Source organism: Gracilinanus agilis, chromosome 3 (assembly GCF_016433145.1).
Source record: "Gracilinanus agilis isolate LMUSP501 chromosome 3, AgileGrace, whole genome shotgun sequence".
Lineage (NCBI taxonomy): Eukaryota > Metazoa > Chordata > Mammalia > Didelphimorphia > Didelphidae > Gracilinanus > Gracilinanus agilis.
In genome coordinates, this window is record NC_058132.1 from 243,163,618 (window position 1) to 243,187,839 (window position 24,222).

General features: G+C 36.9%; 1 protein-coding gene across 1 annotated transcript in view; it reads left to right on the forward strand.

The window, feature by feature from the left end:
- Positions 1-24,222, forward strand: part of PDE11A (phosphodiesterase 11A) — a 532,399-nt gene that overhangs the window by 363,480 nt on the left and 144,697 nt on the right. Inside the window, exons 11-12 of the mRNA XM_044669081.1 lie at positions 892-955; positions 1,818-1,947. Of these exons, the coding sequence (XP_044525016.1) occupies positions 892-955; positions 1,818-1,947 (194 nt within the window). The remainder of the gene's footprint in view (positions 1-891; positions 956-1,817; positions 1,948-24,222) is intronic.

The following is a 24,222-nucleotide window of genomic DNA, read 5'->3' on the forward strand; positions in this document are numbered from 1 at the left end:
CTTCTTTCTTCTTATATATTCTTTTGTTCATCTCACCAGCTCCAATGAATTATTTAATTTCCCTATGCAGATGACTCCCAGATCTATATAGCTAAATCTTATCTACTCTCTCTCTTCTGAGCTCCAATCTAGGATCACCAATTGCCTTTTGGACTTTTCTCATTTGATAGTCTATAGTCACTCAAACTGACAGACTTCATTATCTTTCCCCCTAAACTTATCCCTCTTTTGAACTTCCCTTTTCCAGTCAAGAGTGTCTCAAATCCTTCCTATTATCTATATTCACAACATAAGTTATCTTCTACTCTTCACTCTTCCCTTGTCCTTCAAACCCAATCAACTGCAAAGTTTTGTTGAGTCTACCTTCATAGTAAATAAATAAATATTAGCAAGCATTTACATAACAATTTAGGATTCTCAAAGCACTTTACACATATCGAATTTTATCCTCATGACCCTGGGAGGTAAGCTATTATTATCCTTATTTACAGATAAGGAAAACTGAGGTTGAGAGATATTACTTGACTTACCTAGGGTCATAAAGCTAGTTAGCTTTATGCTAACTAAGTGCAAAACTGCAAAATAATAATGGCAACATTTATATTGCTTACTAAGTACCAGGCACAGTGCTAAGCACTTTATATTTATTATTTCATTTGATCCTCACAACAAACCTGGTAGAGTTAGGTCCTATTTCATCCCCATTTTATAGATGAGGAAACTGAGGCAAATAATAATTAAGTCGTTTGGCTAGGGTGACAAATCTAATAACTGTCTGATGTCAGATTTAAACTTAGTTCTTCCTGACTCCAAGTCCAGCACTCTATTCACTGTGCCACCTAAACTGCCCCAGAATCTTTCACTTCTATCTCCTTATCTCCATTTACACAGGTCACTGCCCTAATTCAGGCCATCAATCCGTCTCTCCTGGACTATTGCAATAGCCTCCTAATTGGTCTCCCTTTCTAAAATTTGGAGGTTACCCCTCCAATCCTTCTTCCACAAAACTTACCAAAGTGGCATTCCCAAAGACCAGGCCATTTCCTTGCTCAAAAAGCTCCAGAAGCTTCCTATTGCTTCTAGGATAAAATACAAAATTATGTGTTTGACATCTAAAGCCCTTCCTAATCCACTTCTTTTCCATTTTTACTATTTATGATTTCCTTCATTGACTCAGTGTTGTTCTTGCTGAACTGACCTGCTTACTATATATCTCTTGTGCATAGTACCCCATTCTCCATCCATCTACATTTGCTCTGGCTGTCCTCAGTGTCCTTAAGTTTCCTTTGCAGCTTTCTGTAACATCTCTTCATCAGTGTTAGCCAACTGGGCAATAGATCTTATCCTAGTGAAGAACTGACTCTCCAGGGAGTAGAAAAGAACATTGGACATACTTTGAAGTTTAATTAGCATTAATAACATTTTCCCACAACTTTTCTTTTTTTATTTGAAATGTATTTGTTTATTTATTGAACTACAGTTCCAGGTAACTTCTTCTTCCTCCCTCCCCACACTAGAGAAGAAATCATTTGGCAAAAAGTTGCACATCAATATAAAATCATGTCTTGCTTCTTTCTATTTATCAGTTCTTTCTCTGGAAATGAGCATACACAAGTCATTCTCCAAACAATATTTCTGTTGTTGTATATAATGTTCTCTTGGTTCTGCTCATTTCCCTCTTCATAATTTCATGTAGGTTATTCCATGGAAAGGCCACCACTTTCTTAAGTATAGGCAATCAGCAAAATAATAAGCCAAGCACTGATTTGTAGCACTTTCCCCTTTCTGGTATGAATATAGATGCTCCAACCCTGCAGGCTCTAATGCACCAGATTTTCAGAAGGACACTGATAACATAGAGGACAATCAGGATGTTGCAGGTAACCATGCCTTACAAGAATCTTCTGAAGAAATGAAGGGTATTTTGACTGAGGAGAAGAAGCCTCTGTAAGTTCATGATGATGTCTTCAGCTTGAAAAGTGATCTTTTCAAAGAGCCATTAGACTTGATTGCCTTGGTCCCAAAGTATAGAACTAAGAGCCATGGGTAGGTGTTACAAAGGCAAATTTAACCATGATACAATAACAAATTTCCTAACAATTACAGTCATCCCAAAATACAATAGGTTGCCTCAGGAGGTAGTATGTTTTCCCTCATTGAAAATTTTCTAGCAAAGGCTGAATCACTACATGTTGGGTATGTCATAATGGGTATTATTTTCTGGTTATGGGTTGAATTAAAAAAGCTGCTAGGGTTTCTTCCATCTCTAGAATTCAGTAGTTCTGTTACATTGTTGGGGTCTGGGGATAAAGGAGGTTAAGTGGAGGAAGCATACATTCAGGATCTTTAGTTTTTGTTTGGAGCTACTGTTTACATTTGCATTATTGACAGCTGTCAATCAGTCAACAAACATTTATTGTTATTAGAAATGATAACCAAGGTGATTTCAGAAAAAGCTGGGAAGATCTACATGAACTGATGCAGAGTGAAATAATTTGAACTGGGAGAACATTGCACACAATAAGAACAATATCGTAAGATGATCAACTGTGAAAACTTGCCTATTTACAGCAGTGCAATGATCTGGGACAATCCTGAGAGACTTATGATGGGGAATGTTACCCACCTCCAGAAAAAGAACTATCACAGTTGGATGGGTGTGGATCAAAGCATACTGTCTTTCTCATCAGTATAGTTACAGTTTTATTCCGGAGTTTGGGTTTTGTATGAATGTTTTCTTACAACAATGACCTTAAGTCCCACATCTAGTCCCTGTCTAGAATAAACTAAGATTGTTAATCCACAATTATACATTCACAAATGGTATAAGCTGAATTAATTGTGAATGGCTGTGGAATATTATTTGTAGGGAATATTATATATAGGGGAATCATCCATCCACTCCAATGAAGAATTGTCTACAAAGATTCATATTTTGGTTCTAATGTAAATAATGTTCACCATACAGACTTATTGTGCTTGTTCTTCTTTGGGTCAGGTAGGAATACCCCAAAAATGGAGAGTAGGAAGAGAAGACTGGATGGTGCTCTCACAGAAAATCACTGATCTTCTGTGAACTCAAATTAAGAAAAGCATTCATGGGAAATCTGTGCAGATTTTAATATACTCATATATACATACATATATATCTCTTTTACCTTATATTAGTAGAGATGATATTGAAAGACACAATTAGATCCATTTGAAGATGACTGCTTTAAATGGATTTAATAACCTGGAGATGGCAGCTGTGATAACATAAAAGAATGGGTTTAGTATACCAATTACATGCAGCTGTAATTTTACACCCATTTTTAGATTCTCTGTGGTGGACAAAGAAGATAGTTAACACTTCTGTGTACTGACAGTTTGACAGCTTGAATCACTGAAAGGGCATCCCCACATTATATTACTACCTTCTATCATCTTGCCTTTCAACTGAGAATTGCATGAGGTTACTATTGCTGTGATCAGAGATGAGCTAGTTTATAGCATGATAATGGCCCTGATAATTAAACATCACTAACTCATTAGATATTTGTGATCTATACTGCTCATTTTATATTTGAAACATTCAAATATTAATATCGAGGCCATAAATTTATATGCTGGTAAAATAAATAATATACTTCCTATTTTAATAGGGCACTAGGTGCTCCTTGCAGTCTTTCTATCCTGAAACAGTAGTGGCTTCATGGTGTAAGATGCAGCTTTGGCTCCGTGAGTTAAAAGCCCTGAGCCTGGAGTCAGGAAGAACCCAGCCTCAGACACTTATGAGCTGTGTGACCCTGGGCAAGTCACTTAACCTCCAAAGGTAACAAAAGGATCCACTGGATTCACTGGAGAAGGAATTGGCAAACCGTTCTAATATCCTTGTCAAGAAAACCCCATGGATAGCTTTGGTCCAAGGGATTATGAAGAGTTAAACGTGACTGAACGATTGAACAACAAATTCATAGTGCAAAGGGTCTATTAATACAGTGAAACCCATTTGCAAAGTTGGTATGAAAGGATCGGGCTAGCATCAGCTTTATAAGCAATGTGATATAGAGGATAGAGAGCTGGACTCAAAGTCAAGAAGACCTACTTTCATTTTTTTATTATAAAGATATTTTATTTTACCAGTTACATATAATAACCAATTTTCCACCTAAGTTTTCCAAAGTTGTATGACCCAAATCATCTCCATCCCTCTCTTCCCTCCCCCTCCCCCAGTGCAGGCAAGCAATTTGATATGGGTCCTATATATATTATCATGCAAAATATATTTCCATATTGATCATTTTTGTAAGAGAATAATCATATAAAACCAGAATCCCAAAACAAACACCCAAATAAACTACAGTGAAAAATCACATGCTTCGATCTACATTCTAACACAAGTGGTTCCCAAACTTTTTTGGCCTTACCGTCCCCTTTCCAGAAAATATATTACTCAGCATCTCCTGGCACATACTATCACCGCCCCCAAATGCACCTGTGGCCATCACAGCCCACCCTGGATTGCTGCAGCACCCACCAGGGGGCAGTGGGGCCCACTTTGGGAATCACTGTGTGGAGAGAATTCTTTGTCCTAAGTCCCTCAGAAGTGTCCTGGATCTTTGTATTGTTGAGAGAAGCTAAGTCTGTCAGTTTATCTTTCCACAATATTGCTGTTACTGTGTTCAGTGTTCTCCAGGTTCTGCTTATTTTATTCTGCATCAGTTCATGTAGGTCAAGAAGACCTACTTTCAAGCTCTATCATTCAGTAGCTACTTGACCCTGGGCAAGTCATTTACTTCTTGAACCTCAGTTTATTAATCTGTAAAATGGAGATTTTTTTAGGATTGTTATGAGACTCAAATTAGATGCTTTTTTAAGGATTGTTATGAGACTCAAATTAGATGCTTTTTTAAGGATTGTTATGAGACTCAAATTAGATGCTTTTTTAAGGATTGTTATGAGACTCAAATTAGATGCTTTTTTAAGGATTGTTATGAGACTCAAATTAGATGCTTTTTTAAGGATTGTTATGAGACTCAAATTAGATGCTTTTTTAAGGATTGTTATGAGACTCAAATTAGATGCTTTTTTAAGGATTGTTATGAGACTCAAATTAGATGCTTTTTTAAGGATTGTTATGAGACTCAAATTAGATGCTTTTTTAAGGATTGTTATGAGACTCAAATTAGATGCTTTTTTAAGGATTGTTATGAGACTCAAATTAGATGCTTTTTTAAGGATTGTTATGAGACTCAAATTAGATGCTTTTTTAAGGATTGTTATGAGACTCAAATTAGATGCTTTTTTAAGGATTGTTATGAGACTCAAATTAGATGCTTTTTTAAGGATTGTTATGAGACTCAAATTAGATGCTTTTTTAAGGATTGTTATGAGACTCAAATTAGATGCTATGTGCAAATGCATTGCAAGTCTTAAAGCATGACAAAAAGGTCAGCTATTATTATCATTAGTAGGTTAAACTTGTGATTCCACTGGAATAGGGAGCTCCCACTAAGAAAGCTATAGATGTGTACTTTGCTCTGAAACTTATTCTTCGTGAGGTTTCTTGGGACAGGTGAGGTAGTTTGCCAAGAGACACATAGCCAGGATATGTCAGAGGTCCAACTTAAACTTAGGACTCCTGAACTTTTAGGCTGACTCATGGTGTCTCCCTTTGAAGCACCCTGCTACATCAAACTCCCCATTTTTCTCACTTTTTAGATAGGACTCAGATAGAACCCATCCTGGAACAAATAGTTAGGCTATTATTATTTCTTCAATGGAAAGTTAGCATGTGTGTATGTGTGTGTGTGCATGTGTATCTCTAAAATGTGCAATACTCATTGGGTATATCATTTGATCTTTACAAGTCAGAACATTTTTATTCCTATGTTATAAATGAGGAAACTGAGACTGAGAGATGAAGTGACTTTCATAGGGTCACATAGGTATCTAAGGTAGGATCTGAGCTTGGACCTTCCTGACTCCTACTAGTTTTTCCACTGTGCCATCTAGCTGCCTCTACTATTATTCTTTTATATTGAATATGCTGGGTACAGGTGGCACCGATGAATAACTGTTTTTTTGTAGATGAATAAAAATACTCATGTGATTTTTGTCTTCAGAGTTAGGTCTCAACATTTTGGAAACTTTTTAATTCACGTAGCTTGAAGATGATGAGTATTTGTTATGGTGACATTTCTTTAAAATATGATTAATGAGTTTTTACATACAGGTTATTGAGGGGAGCAGTTGGGTCTGTCAAAATGATACAGTTTCTTGGTTAAGTTCTCCATGATGTTTGGGGTCTGCTTTTGTCTTACAGAGGCTTGTCTGGTGGTTCCATGAAAAATAATAAGGTTCTGATGTCATTTTAGTCACTGGGTCATAGCTTGCTAGCTTTGTGGAAGGCTCTAAATTTTTATAACTTTCAATGATGATTAGACAGTTTCTACTATTTTCTTTCATAACTGCATTGGACAGTAGCATGGGCTTCTTTAGTTTCTGATGGCACTGCCTTGATACTAGAATACCATTGTAAAGTTCTATACTTTTTTACAGACAAATATTCATCTCAGCTATTTGTTGTATTCTTCTTGGACATCAACATATTGTCCATGGACGGGTTTTTTTATTTTACTTTTAGATTGTAGATGTTTCATAGTTTCAGGCAAAATTAAATCACTTTTAGTTACATTTGACAAATCCAAATACACCTTCTCCTCCTCCTCTTTTTTTTCCTCCTTTTTCTCCTCCTTCCGTAGAGATCTTACATTCTATGACTTCTTTATTTGTGAAAATTCCAATCTCCTGTATTTTTGAAGGAATTCTGAGAGTTCTAACTACCTCTCAATCAGGGTCTATACTATTTAAATGTCCCCAAAAGGAGAGACTTTTCCCAAAAGGAAGAAAGAAGGCTTCAAGAAAGAACACTACACTGAGTCAGAAGATCAAGGTTCAAGTCCTTGCTTTTGCTCCTGACTAGCTGTGTGACATTGGGTAGTCTCTTTACTTCTCTGAAATCCAATTTCCTCATTTCTAAAATGAAGGTTTGGACTAGCTAATCCTAAAGAACTCTTGCAGAGATAATATTCTAAGATTTATTGAAATGTGTCTCCAGTTAAGAAGAATTAGACTAGAGTTCAAGTCACTTGAGAAATTATATCGAAGTTGGTTGTGGTTCTTGTATTTCTTGAATTTATAATTAGGTTAAATTGGTCCCCAAAATCTGTGTAACTATTTGACAGACTAATCCCATCTGCATCTGCCTTACTTAATGATATATTAAATTAAAAACTCCCTAACCAAAATTGAGATTCAAATTTGGGAGGGTAAGACAGCTCACTAAATAAGTCCAGATAATAAATAATGCATGTTAGTTAAGACTGGAGCCTGAACCTCTCTGCTACTTCCTACAAATGTTCAAAGTCTAAGGCCATTTTTCTTTCACTATCATTAGCAAAGAAGAGGGTACAGTGCGTCCTGTTTCTCTCTCCAATCTCATTCCTCTCCAATGCCATTAAAAACATATAAGAGAAATAGGAGCTGAATCTATGATTTAACTGGCTTTGGGAACTCCTGTAGGAGGAAACCTTTTCCAGTGTAGATCAGCCCCATTAATTGCAAAAAAGTTTTAATTTTCAAGAAAATTTCTCAGTGATTCTGAGACTGAAAGGAAAAGGAAGGCTTTATTTTTAACTCTAACCATTTTCTTTTAACTCAGCAACATTCTTGGGAATTGAGTGATAGTTTAACTGACCTTGAACTTAATCACAGGGACAGCTGCTGATAGCAGGAAAAGAACAGAATGTGGATGTATCTAACACGATGCTTTAAAAAAGAGGTAGCATCCACACATTACTGTAGAGCACTGAATATATAATGTTCTTTATGCTAAAAACTTCTCCATGGACTGCAGTTTGCTGTCCAATCAAATTCTTATCCTGAAATTTAATAAAGCTGAGGAAACCAAGGAAATTGGAAACAGTAAATGCTGGGAAGGTATTACATCATTCACCAAGAGGCATGTATGATCTGTTATTCTGACATATTGCTTGTCTTTCCCAAAGTCTGACTGACTATCTAGCTGCACAGAAATCTCTTGTCATCTGAGAAGCTCAGAGGAAAGAGAATAGTCCAACTTTATAAGATAACATATAAGTAGGCATGGAGAATATCTGCTTAATGATAAAGCACTTGTCAACTGATAAAGTCTTATGTTTAAGTCATGAGAACTTATGAACTAGAGATCATTTTGGAAGAGATACCAGATGAAAAATGTGAGAGTGTGTTTAGAGTTGTCTAACATTTCATACAGCAACACCTTAGCTCAGGAAGGTGGCACAATAGTTGGTGCCTTTGAAATATCGTGATTTTCATAAGAACTTTTCAGTGAAATTTTTTCTTAAGTTGTTCCCTCTCCCCCGACTGACCCGCAGAAGAGAGATCATCCTATAAACAAGTGATATATTTAGTCTTATCTTGGGCTTGAAAGAATACCTCAGTGATTTGAATTTCAACCCTCTTTTTTACACTAGTGGCAGTAAGGGATGGGGATGAGGAAGGAACTCCCTGTCATCAGATGAGCTATGGAAAATCACTGAGGACTAAATGTCTGAGATACCGCAGTTTGGCCACTGGGTGCCATCCTTGCTCCATGTTAAGATTTACTAAACTGTAGCCCTGAGAAAATGGCCAAAACCCTAAAGAAGGTAATTTAAAAGTAATTTCAAGGTGTAATAATGTTTTTGTGTGTGCGTGACCTGGAATATGTTAGTGACACAGTCAGCTTATTCATTTGCACATGGTAAAAGAAAGAAAGACTGGGAAAATTTCCTTGCAGGTTCAGCGATTTTCACCAAAGCCTTCTATGTGCCATGAATCTTAAGTGAGGTAATGTTATATACAAGTGAGTAGCAGAATGCATCATGACCACATTTAGAGATAAAACCCCAGCCTTTGGGTGAGGTCAAGATTTAACCATCTCCTTGCCAACCCCCTCCCTAAATTACTTGTGAAGTAACCAGGATGATCCTAAGCTTCAAGCTAAACAAGCAAATGTGTCCTCTGTTTACCTCTAGGGTTTCTAAAGCCATCAGAGCTCCATTGTGTCCCCAGAGGACTGGCTCCAGCCTCTTCCCATGATGAATTAACAGAGGGATAGTATCCAACCTGTTTCTGTTTGTTCGCTGTCATTGTCTGAGTTGTCAACCTGCAGCAGCCAGATGGGATAGTGTATGTCAATATATAAAGGACCCTCATTGAAATGGGTCTGACAACTTCCTGTGTGAGACCTTCCTCAACCAAGGCAGAACAGAACTCATCTATGACTTGGAAACAAAGGAATCTAGATGGCCACTTGCTCTGTATGTTATGCTGGGGGTTCTTCCTGTGCAGGAGCCGGGCTGGTCAACATCCCAGGTCCCTTCCCACTTTCTAATCTTTTGATGCAGTGAGAGCTGCTAGAGGTTCAGAGAAAATTAAATGACTTGTTAATGGCCACGTAGCTGATAAATTCAGAAACACCATTTTGATCCAGGTCTCCTGCCTCCTAGATATTATAATCAATTAAAATCATTGCTGACTGGCAGATGCTGGTAGGTAGCTTAACCAGGCAATAACAGTGGCAGGAAGAGATGAAGGATGTCAGCCCCTTCTCCTTTCTTTCTCATTTGTTCCATAACTATTTATGGACTCTCAGTTAACAAAGCTCTTGTATATGGCCTGGGTACAAGAACAGAAATGATATTAAAGGCATAGAAATTACTAAGTAAATAGCATGAGGGAACACTGTGAGTTTTTCCTGTTTAGCAAACACAGAGTTCCATTTGTCTCTTGTTTATTGTCTTATTTGGATCACTTCAGATGGATCCTGCATTCCTCTGGTTTGCCGTGGGAAAGGACTGATAGATTTTATGTTTGTGTTTTTGCATCTCGGGTTTAGTTAAATTGTACAAACTTCAAACCAATGAAAATTGTGCTCCAGCTCATTTTTAACCCACTACCCTTGCATGGAATTATACATGTTATTCCACCTATGGCAAGAGACAAAAAAAAAAGCTCTACATGTTTAACGGCACAATAAGCAAGAAGGATTTACCCATCTTTAGTTTTATGAAAACCAAATCGAGCAAAGTGAACCAGATAGTGCTGGGGAGCGTTCTAAAGTAGTCATGTTATTTAGCACAAACTCAAGCTCTCCAGGCTTTATAGAAATTAGGCGGCAACTAGAAGAAATTAGGCTTTGCACAAATAAGAATTTCATAAAAATTAAAATATGGGAAACCCACCCTGACCAAAGTCCTCAGAGTACATGGGGATGAGAAGTGAGATGGTCTGTGTGATTTTAATTTCAGGAGTTCAAATCTAGCCTCCGGCCCTGCCCTTCCTAATTGGGTGACCCTAGGTAAATCACAACCCCAAATGGGGATTATAGTAATACCTACTTGTAAGGGTTGTTATGAGGATAAAGAAAGAGAATATTTGTAAAGCACTTAGCAAACTCTAAAGTGCTATATAAATGCTTTTACAACTACTACAACCGCTGTTACTACTGCTCTGAGCCTCAGTTTCCTAATTGTTTAATGATGGTGTTAGACGACATGGTCTCCAAGGACCCTTCCATCTATAAATCTGATTCTTTGAGGTTTTCTCTTAGACCTTCTTTGCTGCTCTCTGCTGCCCTCTGTTGGTCTTCAGCTATTGCATAGCTTCTTTGGATCTGGTGCCACTCGCTAGAATGGCAACTTCATTGGAGCCTCTGGGTCTTGTTGTTTTAAATATATATTGAATTAAATCTAAAACTACATATGTTTTAGATTTAATTTAGAATTAAATCTAAAACTACATATCTAAAACATAGTTTTAGATTTAATTCAATATATATTTATATAATAAATAATTTTATTATTATATATTATGATATGTAATTATAATGATAAATTAAGATATATAATTAAATTTTTTATTAATTAAATTTTAAATTAAATTAAATTTAAATTTAAATTTCATTTTTGAAAGTGAATAGCCTTCTTTTCTCCCACTCATCCTCTCCCAACCCTGAGAAAGTGATAAAAGCAAACCTGTCACAAGCATGCATAGTCAAGCAAGGTGAATTCTCTCATTGGATATGTATGTATGAATGAATATATATGTATATGTGTATGTGTGCATGTATGTGTGCAGTTAGGTGGCACAGTGGCTAGAGCATCAAGTCAGGAAGACTCTTCTTCCCAAGTTCAAATCTGATCTCAGACACTTATTAGCTATGCTTAATAGATAATAATTGATGATGTATGCTCTCCTTCCTTATAACAATGTCAAACTCTAATCTATCCTACATGTTTGCTGTCAATGATTGTCCTTAAGCACAGATCTAAGTAGGTGACTCTCCCACTTATTCAACTCCAATGACTTTTTTATAATAAAATATCGATTTATATTTAGTTACTAAAACTCTTCACAACCTGGTTCCAACCCATCTTTCCAACTTCACTGGAAATGACTCCCTTAGCCACATTCAGTGATCCAGCCCATCTGGTCTTTCTTCTGTTCCTCTCATTGATTTCCCTTCTCTAGTATTTTCATTAGCTGTCCTCACTCTATGGGATATGCTCCCTCCTTACCTCTGCCTCACAGAATCATTCCCTTCCTTTTAGATGCAAAGCAAGCACCATCTTCTACATGAAGATATCCTGTCAACTTCTAGTACACTCACTCTCAGACAATTTTGTATTCATTTGTATCTATTTTTTCTATTTCTACTGTATTCTTTCTATTTGTATTAATTCTTTTATATATTTGTTACATGCTTGTTGCCTTTTTTATTGGAATATGAGTTCCTTGTGGTAGAGATTGTTTGATTCTTCGAATTCCTATCCCTGCCCCTAGCACAGTCTCTGGGATATAGTTGGCTGTTATTAAAATCTTTTTGATTAAATGATTGAGACTTTTACATGCTTTCCAAAAAATCCTCTCTTCAAGGCAAAAAAAGAGCTCTACAAATAGTTCCCACCTCCTTTTTTTATAGCACTGTCTTCAAAACACTTTCTTCACAACAGTAGGTGCCAGTTTACTGAGGAAGAATCTGAAGCTCAGAGAAGGTTAATCCATTTATTTAACCTTTGTAGTCACACAACTGGCAAATGTCTGGAGATCAGAGAGTCCAGTTCCTTCTACCACATTATACTTTGGTGGTTGCCTCCCAGCTAAAGACATTGGCAGAAAGAGATGAAGAAATTTGCTTCCTCCCCATTACATTTTTTATGTAGCTCACAACTATTTGGACATAAAATTCCTACATCAGGCTTGATATCGAGGTTCTCTTAATGCCAAGGAAGTTTTATCCTTCATATTTCTTTAGCCTTGGCTTAATCCAGTTATAGTTGCCAGATCCGAATAGATGATTTATCCTTAATGGCTAATTTCAGGCTTAAAAATAACCAAATTTTCTGAGATTTATGTCTCATGTGTAAGACTTATTAGGTTAGTAGTATGTTAGATATCATTGGATTCCACATGTTGGTCTTCTTCGAAGAAATAATTTCACATAATCTACAAACAGAAGATGATAAAGAATATTCTATGCTCTCAAATGTGGGTGTCAGCTGAAGGAGATAAATGTCAAATCTCTTGCACAAGAACACAGTTAAGTAGAATATTTGGGCCCCAAGCTTCCAAGACCACCCAGAAAGTGAAAGTACATTGGTCAGGGAGAAAATATTCTGGTTTTTTTTAAAGAACTGTTTATCTAAAATTCTAAAAGCATTTCATACTTGGAAGAAATACATAGGTAGACTATAAAGTAGTTATCCCTACTTTTTAACAAATTGGGAAAATAAATTAAAGAAGACAGAGCTGAATAAGGAGTATTGCTAGAACCAGTTTAGAAGAGCCCCTTGTTAAACTTTCAGCATAGACATGTATTTACACCTCAGAAATTGGCAAATGCTAAGAATCAAAGCTTAATTTATTGTTTTATTGATTTCTAAATCTAATGTGATTGAGAAAATGTTAACATTGCAGACTAAACTTAAAAGTATGTCATTAATACATATTTTTCAGAGAGCTGGTGGTTAAATATTTACAAGCACATCTCTAGTGCTGAATGAATTACTATAGTCCCCCTTTTGCAAGTGACAAGAGTAACTTTCTAATTTAGTCTGCTCTGCCTCTCACTGTGTGACCATCACCTGATTCAAGATGGCTAGTCCATCATAATGTTTTGTACCTGGCTAGCTGAATTCTGTTTTAAATATAGTCAACTCAGTTATATATGGTCATTTTATTTCATGTTGTATATTTATAAAATAGTGTTAACTTCAGTCTTCTGGCTCAGTCTGGAGCCAGCTGTGTTATCTCAGCCTAAAGTACTCTGGACCGTCAACTTCAAGGGATTAGTTTGTGGGATCTGAAAATAAAATTTGGAAGGGAAAAACTGAACATTTCATGTGCTGAAAAATGCCTGTACTTTTGCTACTAGGCTCCTTTTCCTTCAAAACAAATGTCATAATTTATCTTGCTTCCTCCTAGATACTGAAGAAAGTTAGGGGCAGCCTCTGGCTTTGCAAGGATTTCTTAGATGAACAGATGGACATTCTCCAATGTTAGATCTCAATATTGTCAAACAAAGAAGAAACATTTTAAGGAAGAACATTTTGTCTTAGTTTTTCCCCTAAAAGAAAAGCCATCATAGTAAAATGGGATGAGGAATCATATATTTTGGAGATTTTTCTTTTCCTGGGTCCTTTCAATATGTAAAGCCCTTTGGGTGGTAAATCCTAAGTGCAAAGGGTACTATGCCTGTAAACTGAGTAGAGAATTTGCCACTGCTTGTAACAATTTTTGAAGGCTCTGAAAATAACCAGGAAACAACTTCAATGTGCTATTGAGAGGAGTTGTCTATAGAAACAAAGGTTGAACAGTTGGAGAATCACAATGGAAACCAAAGATTTCATTGCAAAGACCACACTCATTCTTCCTTCCAAAATATCTGAAAGCCCCCAAAATGAAAACCAGTGGAGGGATGACCAGGTCATTTCTCTTGAATAAATCTGGTTTGTTTTCATTTTAAATAAATAAGTCAAAATATCAGACCTTCCCTGGTTGATCCCATATAATTCCAAGGTAGTACAAAAGAAAGAATGTCAACTATGAAGTCAGAAGAAATATAGAAACTGGAAGGAGTGGAATCCAAACCAATTTCTTCTGACTTTGTAGCCAAGGAAAGTGACCATGCCTCTCATTTGCTCAAGAATATTTAGTAACTCCCTATTGCCTCTAAGACTAGGAACTGGACCTGTGACTCTCTTGAGCAAGAAAATGCCTTTCACCAATGTAGGTAGGCACCTCTCTGAAGCTAATAGGCTTAAAGAGTTTCCCAGAATGTTAAAAGGGTGAATGACTTACCTAGGGTCATACAATTAGTATGTAGCAGAGGTGGAACTTGAATTCATGTGTTTCTAACAGTGTAGTTAGCTTCCTAACCAATAAACCACCCTACTTCTCAAGGATATTATACTAATTCATAGATTTTGAGCTGGTTTGGATTTAAAGACCATCTGGTCCAACATCCTTTTTTCATATTATTTCATATTATCCCTCCACACACTCTACATTTCAGTCAGACATAGGCTACTAGATATTTTTATTTATTGCATTTAGGGATCAGCTGTCACTTATAGGTTTTGATCTGGCAGGTACTTCTGGCCTTGCTCAAAAAGGACTGCAGGACTTACTAGGGACAAAGGTTCTGTAAAAATAATGTTGGCAATACAAATTAAAACATGAAACCATATCTACTTGTTGGGGGCTTGCTTTTTCTTGGAGATAGAAGATTCTATATGGACATAAACACATACAATACAAGGAAAGTGGAGGAGGAAAAATTAGGGAAGACTTTAGAGAGAGGTGGCAGCTAAGATCAATTGAACCTTGAAAGAAGATGAGGATACTGAGAGGTAGAAATGAGGATGGAATGAATTCCAGGGATGGTGGGTGGCTGGTACTGATACACAGAGGCAGAAAATGAAGTATCAGCTTCAGAAAAGAGCTAATTAGAGGCAGCTGGGTGGCTCAGTGGATTGAGAGCCAGGTCTAGAGACAGGAGGTCCTGGATTCAAATGTGGCCTCAAACCCTTCATAGCTGTTTGACCCTGGGCAAGTCACTTAACCCCCATTGCCTTAGAACCAATACACTGTAGTGATTCTAAGATAGAAGGTAAGGGCTTAAAAAGGAAGAAGAAAAGGGCTAGTTAAAAAGGAATAGTCAGTGAATATTTATTAAGTACCTATTATGTGCCAGGGCAGCTAGGTGGCACAGATAGAGTGGTGCCAGGCCTAGAATCAGGAAGACACCTCTGTCTGAATTCAAATCTATCCTCAGTCACTTGTCAGCTTTGTGACCTTGGGCAAGTAATTTAATCCTGTTTGCCTCCATTTCCTCATTTTCCAAACAAGCTGGAAAAGGAAATGGCCAAACCACTCTAGGATCTCTGCCAAGAAAACCCCAGGGTATTTTCCTTTTCCCCTGATCTCCTTGGGAAACATATAGCATTACTAGGTCTGAGGGCATACACAATTTTATAATTCTCTGGGCATAATTCTGAATTACTCTCCAAAATGGTTAGATCAGTTCACATTTCCACTAACAGTGTATTAGTGTCTCCATTTTTCTACATCCTCGCCAACATTTGTCATGTTGCCTTTTTGTCATTTCAGCCAATCTGATAGATGTGAGATATCTCAGAATTGTTTTGGTTTACATTTCTCTAATCAGTAGTGATTCAGAACATTTTTTATATACCTATATATGGCTTTGATTTCTCCATCCAAAAACTGTCAGATCATATTTTTTGTCCCTTTATCATCTGGGGGATGGTCCTTATTCTTATAAATTTGACAAAGTTTTATATATATTTTAGATACAAGACTTCCATCTGAGAGACCATCTATGAAGATTTTTTTCCAATTTTCTGCTTTCCTTCTAATTTTGGCAACATTTGTTTTGTTTGTAGAAAAACTTTTCAATTTGATTTTCTCAAAATTATCCATTTTACATCTCACAATGCTTTCCATCTCTTGTTTACTCATAAATTCCTCTTCTATTCATAAATCTAATAGGCAATATATTCCTTCTTCTAATTTGCCTATGAGTGCTTTGTAAACTTAAACCACTCTCTACTAATAGCACCATCCTCACAATGTTAGTATGAGGATCAAATGAGATAATTTTGTTAAAATGTGTTAATATTTGTAAAGTATTTAGCACAGTTTCTGGCATATAGTGAGTTCTTATTGTTCTTATTCTTATTCTTAAATTCTGACTGCTGATTTCTATCAGAAACACTACCTTAGATTTAAATAAGAAATAGTGACTTACTTTTATTTAGCATACTACCAGATTTAGAACCCCTCAATTCTTTTGTGGAGTTTTCATACCTATTTGAATTAAGGAAGGCCTACTTGATAATTAGGCAGAACAAAATGAAGAAAATTCTTATGTCGATTATTTAAAATACAGTGTTTACTCAATTTCTAACCTACTTTCCAGACTTATTTGCATCCAGTTACAAAAAAGAAAGTCTTTTGCACCAGCTGTTTGGCAGATTTGTGTGTGCACAGTTAACCTGGGCCTAGTAGAAGCATTAAGTTGTATGCATAGAGATTTCTCACTACTAGAATCTGTCCTAAGACTGTTTAGATAGGGATGTGCTTATCCTCCCAACAGGGTAGAGATATTTCAAATGGAAGCTCTTGGCTTCCTGCAGTGGAGATGAGAAACGACCAATAAAACATAGCTGAACATTTCCCTTGACATGTTTTCACTCCCTGTGGCCTCTCAAGTATTTGGAGATGAAAGGGAGGTAATGCCGAGTATGGTAGAGGCAGGGAGAAAAGCAGGAACACCGAGTTCCCCTTGAAAATATCCAAAACAAGGACTCAACCATTTCTGTGTCATGGACCTTTTTGGCCGGCTGGTAAAACTTATGGGTTGCTCCATAGAATAATGTTTTTAAATTATTTTTAATTTAAAATGTATATTAAATTAGAAATAATTTTATAAATTTTGGGAGGATTTTACAAAAGGAAACTAATTAGATGGAAATATAGTTCTAGTCTAGAAGCATTTAGATGCCTACTATTTGCCAAGAACTTTTCTAAGCACTTAGAACCCAAAGAAAAGCAAAAAAATAAGAAAGGCAAAAAATAATTTCTGTTTTTAAGAAACTCATCATCCATTGGAAGAAGCAAACAAATATAGACAAACAACTCTGATAAGGGAAGGAAACTATTAGCATTAACAGGGACAAAGAAAGAGTCGTTGCTGAAAACGAGAACTGAGGTGAGACCTAAAGGATATTTGGGAAGCCAGAAAGCAGGTTTAAGAAAAGAGAACATTCCAGACATGGGGGAACAACCAGTGAAAATGGATGCTAAGGGGAAAAGATGTACCCTGAGTGGCTGTGTGGTACAATAGGCCTGCAGGGAAGAAGGCATGAGTTCAAATTTGACTTATTGTTGATAATAGCAACAATTGCTCCGAAGGATGGTGATCAAATGAGATAATATTTTTAAAGTGTTTAATCCTGGCATATAGCAAGTACTTTGTAAATGTTTGTCCCCCTTCTCCTTAATCAAGAAACAGCCAAGAGGACAGTGTCAGTGGATCACAGAATACATGGAGAGGGGAGTAAGGTATAAGAAGACTGGAAAATATTATTAAATTATTATCTGAATAACAAAAAAGTATCCAGTTGTCAAATACATTTATACATAAATACTGTATATATACAAGTATATATTTGATAATGGTTACTTTTGTTAAGTGGAATAATTTTGAAAATTTGATGATTAGATATATAAACACAAAATTATTATGTTATATAATCTAACATTTTGACTCATTATCTTTTAGTGTTGTTGTTGAGGCATTTTTCAGTTAGGTCCAGCTCTTTGTGACCCCATTTGGGATTTCCTTGTCAAAGAACTGGAATAGTTTGCCATTTCCTTCTCCAGCTTATTTTATAGATGAGGAAAATGAGGCAAACAAGGTTGAATGACTTGCCCAAGTCCCCATAGCTAGTAAGTGGCTGAGGTCAGATTTGAACTTGAGCAGATGAGTCTTTCTGACTCCAGGCCTGGCACTCTATCCAGTATGCCATCTAGCTGATCTAGTTATTATCTCATTTCTTAGTTATACCTATACATACACATCTATTTGATAAATGGACAATTTTTATTAAATATATAATGATTTAACGTATATGAAATAATCTATTTGATCACTGGATTTTGTTAGATTAAAATTTAATGTGTGTGTATTTAAAAACCACAAATCAATGGATTTCAGGTTAAGAGCCCTTTACATTGTAAGTTCTTTGTAAAATTTTTTTTAATTTGTAAAAGATTGTAAAATCTCTTTCCATGAGCAAATTAGTTGAATATTTTTTAAAAATATAATAACTCTTCCTAGAATATATAGAGCTACGGCATACATGATTTTTTTTAGAGCATGTGGAATATTGTTTGGAGTTGTTTTGGGGAGAGAGCAGGACAACCTTGAGACTTATTTTTAGAGCTACCTCTAACTGTTCTTCAGCCGATGGAAGTTTTCTCAGTGAGATTTATATTCCATCTAACAAGGTACCGTTAGGGCTATCACTCAGCCTTGAAATCGTTTTCCTCTTAGATGGAAGACGGGGCCAATCCCAGATTTGCATAGCTCTTCCCACCTGTCACTCTAGTCCCAGCCTGGTAGATCAGCTCAGCACAAAAGCCAAGATGTCCAGTGGCAGGTTTATAAGTTGCTGCATATACAGAACTCGTTTATACAGACAACTAGCAGTCACCCAGCAACAGGGGAAAAAGCATCATTGGCTAGCTCAGCTTCAGCTGGGAGAAAGGTAATATGATTTGATATCGGATCAGGATGAGGCACTGGATAGGTGTGTTGAGGAGAGAAGGAGGGGAGGGCATAGATATGTCCATATTTGAGTTTCTCACTGGCAAATGTGACATTGAAAAAAGAAGGGGGGCAGCTGGGTGGCTCAGAGGATTGAGAGTCAGGCCTAGAGACAGGAGGCCCTAGATTCAAATCTGGCCTCAGACCCTTCCCAGCTGTGTGACCCTGGGCAAGTCACTTGACCCCCATTGCCTAGCCCTTTACCACTCTTCTCCCTTGGAGCCAATACCCAGTATTGACTCCAAGATGGAAGGCAAGGGCTTTTAAAAAAATAGGGAGTTCCTAGGAGGAAACAGCAATAGTATGGCTGAAAGAGTTTTAAAGTTCATATAAAGAAAGATGCAAGGGATAAATCTTATTGATGAATCTGAACTGCCTTTGGAGAATTCACCAAAAGTGAAGGAGTGATACTGACCATGCTAACAATTCAAGCTCTCCTATTTAAATGTGGAATGTATTATATCTTTGGCATTATGGTGAATGTTTATCAAACTATTGAGGGAAGTTCTTGGTACATCGTAGGTTCTCTATAATGCTTAAAATTCTCTTTCCTTTGTAAAAAGTAAGTGGGGGGAGGAGGCAGCTGAGTGACACAGTGGACAGAGAACCAGACCTGGAGAGAGGAGGTCCTGGTTACCAGTCTGGCCTCAGACACTTCCTAGACGTGTGACCCTGGGCAAGTCACTCAACCCCAATTGCCCTTACCGTTCTTCTACCTTGGAATCTGTACTTGGTATTGATTCTAAGATGGAAAATAAGGGTTAAAAATAAATGGGGATATGAACATTAAATAAATAATGGTTTAATACCAATAATATTCTTATTTTCCATCTTGCATATAATGTTCATTTAGTATGCTAAATATAAACATTGCCCAGTAGATGGTATTATTTAAGGCCAACCCAACAGATATAAGACTGAAGCAATCTTGCATAGTCATAGATTATTGAGCAACAGGAGCAATTTACAGTTCACTTGTTCAATCAGAACCAAAAAGGCTTATTTGAGCAAAGGCATCTGGCTTGCAAATTATGGAGGGTCCCAGAGGTCCAACTACAAAATGAAAAGAATCCATGACAAGGAAGGCATAATTTCTAATTAATGAGGTCGAGTGGCACAGGCTATACTCATTGTGGGAAAGGCTTTCCAGATCCAGGCTTTACATGGGGGAAAATCTCTATCAGGAACATCCTCAAATGCAAAGAACAACTGTACAGACATGGGATAGCAGGGAACAGGTTGGAATGAATTCTTGAAATTATTCTTTGTCTCTGGTCAGATTCCTCTCAAATGATCTTGATCAGCTTGGCCAGAAACTAAATTAGAAAGGCTGGCTCCAGCAGGCATAGTTGGCAGTTTGGTTGGGTGCAGAGAAGAGTAAGTCCTTAGGTTAATAAGCAATCATTAAGCACCTATTATGTGCCAGGCACTGTGTTAAGTGCCTGGGATACACAAAGAGGCCAAAGGCAGTTGTTACCCTCAAGGAGCTCATAGGGGAGGCAACAAGCAAACGAATATGTACAAATAGAGAACTGGACTTAGAAGACATGAGTTCAAATTCTGTCTCAGATATTTACTAGTTGTTATCCTGGGCAAGTTATTTGTCTTCTCTTTGCCTCAGTTTCCTCATCTGCAAAATGAAGGAGTGGGACTCAATGGTCTCTGAAGTCTACCCTAGCTCTAAATATTTGATTCTATCTAAAAAATGTATGATTCTTTTGAATTAGAATGAGGAAGTGTTATCTGCACTAGTCCACAAGGGTAAGAAAGCTTTGAGGGAGAAATCCGATGAAGCACCCCTTGTCATGCCCCCCAAATTTTTCTTTTCTCTTGCTCCTCTACTGCAATCAGCTGTTTGGAGAAAGACCAAGAATGAGACCAATTCATACAGATTTACTACATCTATAGATTTACAACAGGGGACTTGAGATTGTCTCTACTTAACACTGTATGATAAGCATTCAAGTCATAGATGAGGAACTGACTCCCCTTGCTTTACTTTGAAGGAAGGAGAAGGAGGAGGATATTGTACTCTGCTCCTTATTGCAGGGAAAACTTAGGAAACTCACAAATCCAAAGCACAAGTTGAAACTGGGAATCTAAGCCAAAAAATTATAAATATATATAAATATATATATGTACATATATATGTGTGTGTATACATTCTAGGATTCCTATGCATTCATCTCACAGTTGCAATTATTTTTTTGACTACTATACCCAACCCATCGATTGCATTGATTAATTGTGCACACAATTTGGCTCTTATAAAGACTTTTCAGTTGCATACTTCTAATAGATATTAATCCTGAACCTATAATCTATAGTTAAGAAACTGTACTATTTATTGTAAATTTGTAGAGAAAAACTCTTTGATGGCTTACCTGTGGCAAAAGTCATCAATCTTTTTTTGGAGTAAAAAAATAAGATGCTTTTATAAGTCATAGTGGGGGGAGATAAATCTAAAACCTTTGGACTGGGGGAATGGGTACTATTGCCAGGATTTGCCTCCTCTGGGAATCTGACTTTAAGATCACTACTACATCGTGATATTTATCTAGTTAGACCCCCTTGTTTTATACATGAGGAAATAAAATCAAAAAGATTGAACAACTTGTCCAAGATTACACTAAGTAGTAAATAACAAGAGTCAAGACTTGAACCTAGATCTTTTGACTCCACGTCTAGTATTCTTTCCACTATATACTCTAGAATTACTTCTTATAGTTCCTTGTCTTAGACAGTAAAATATATCCTCTTCTCCATCTGCTAGAGTAATATCTGAGTGGTTCTCTCTTTGTGCTAGCTCCAGAAGGCATAACACAAAGTACAGAAAGTGGTTATTGAGTTGATAATGATACAGTAGAAAGAACATGGCACCAGAAGTCAGAAGACCTACATTCGAGCCTCTATGTTATGATTCAAGGGAATATCACTTAACCTCTCTGGGCCACAATTTCTCTCATCAGAAAAATGAAAGATTGAACTAAATGAATCCTAAAATGCCTTGCAACTCTAAAATTCTATGAGTCTATGACTTCTTGGGCAGTTAGGTGATGCAATAGACAAATCACAGAGTCTAAAGTCAGGAAGACTCATCTTCATGAGTTCAAACCTGGCTTCAGACCCACTTCCTAGCTGTGTGATGCTTAACCCTCTTTACCTCCATTTCCTCATCTGTAAAATGAGCTGCTGAAGGAAATAGGAAACCACTCTAGTATCTCTGCCAAGAAAATCCCAAATGGGGTCACTAAGAGTAAGAAACAACTGAACAACAACAAAAATGACTTCAGTGGTAATACAAATGATATTGGATTCCCATCAAAGTGGATCATTATAGAGGTAGTAATGACCTAGTGAATAGAGGTATTAAGAGTCAGGAAGGTCTGAGTTCAACTCTTGCCATAGACACTTACTAATTGTGTAATCTGGGGAAATCCTTCTATTTTCATTTCCTTCTCTGTGAAATGGAAATAATAATAAGACCTACTTCCCAGGGTTGTTGTATAATCATATATAATATATGCTTTATATATATACACGTAGACACTAAACCTGTAGTCAATGCTCACCATATCCAGGAGGAGGAAGGGAGACAATTTAGATCATATAACTTCAGAAAACTTATGTAGAAAATTATTACATGTAATTGGTAAAATAAAATATCTATATAAACCTGTAGTTCAAATAACCTGATTTCAAATCCTGTCTCAGATACTAGCTGTGTGACTCTGAGTCACTTCACTTAACCCCCATCTGTCTCAGTTTCTTCATTTCCAAAATGGACTCATGATATCCCTACCTTCCAGAGTTGTTGTGACAATCAAATGAGATCATATTTATAAGTCACTTTACAAATCTTTAAGTGCTTTATAAAAATGCTAGCTATCATCATCATCATAATTATTATTTTATTATGTATGAACTTTAAAGGGATAATATAGGAGGAGCAGTGATTTGCCAGGCAACCATCTTCATAGACAAAGTCAAATGCCTGCAGTGTTTTTCTTTTTAAAAAAAAGCCCTTACCTTCTTTCTTGGAATATATACTATGTACTGGTTCCAAGGCAGAACAATGAAAAGGGCTTAGCAAAGGGGGTTAAGTGACTTGCTCAAGATCACACAAAGAGGAAGTATCTGAAGTCAGATCTGAACCCACAACCTCCCATCTCTAGGCCTGGCTCTCCATCCACTAAGCCACCTAGACACTTAATCCCTGTAACAAGCCCCAGCCAGAACCAGCACAGAAAGTTCCCAGCTGCTGGTACATTCCTGAGAGCAAGATTTTTATTTTAATGCTCATCCTTAAACAGTGGCAGGAAAGCTTTGTCTTAGCCACTGGAAAAGAGAGAACTATTTTAATGATAGTCATATATATATATATATATGTATATATATATAAATAATTTCAGCACTCCCTTTTTTTATTATCAGCATCTCCAACCGAAAACAGAAATGTGTTGCTATTTTGAGTTTATAAATTGATTCCAAGAAGAGCAGCTCCTAAAGGTTCCTATTGCTTTGACATCCTCATAGATGCCTGAGAGTGAGGCTTTTATATTCAAGCGAGGATCTGAAAAAGGAGGGGAAGAGAAGGTGAAACTGAGTGCGATGTGGAGTTTGAGTATGTGCAGGAATTAACGATGTACTAACTATCTAACTACCTGAAATAAAAATGGGGAGGCAGTGACATCAACTTTATTGGGCAGTTCTGTCAGGGTTTCTTATGTGTGGCTGGAGATTATGCATGGCCGGTAGCTGACGCCCTGAGCCTCTTTCAGCTCTTACCGTGTAGCTGTCTTCAGCCTGACTTTCCCCTCGGCCCCTTGGCTTTCTGACCTATGTTATTCCCATCTCTGGGTTCTCAGTTCTTGATTTATTCTCCTTTCTGACTGCTGCCTCATCTTCTGTTTTGATTTTTTTTTTTTGGTGGGGAGGGAGGAAAGTTGGTTTTAGCTCTCCGTATATGTCAAAAAGCCATTCTTAATTTATGTTTAAATAACAGTGACCAAAGTCCGTAGAAGGAAGCTGCCTCCAGACAGAAGAATTAGAATTTTTATAGAATATATACAGTAGCTGCTGCAATATCTAATGTTCTCTTTCTCTCTGAGTAGGTGCCATGGATAAGAAATTATTGTGAGAAACAGAGACAGTTAGAGACAGAGTGGGGAGATAGAGGGGAAGGAGAGAGAGAGAGAGAGAGAGAGAGAGAGAGAGAGAGAGAGAGAGAGAGAGAGAGAGAGAGAGAGAGAGAGAGAGAGAGAGAAGGACAAAAAAAG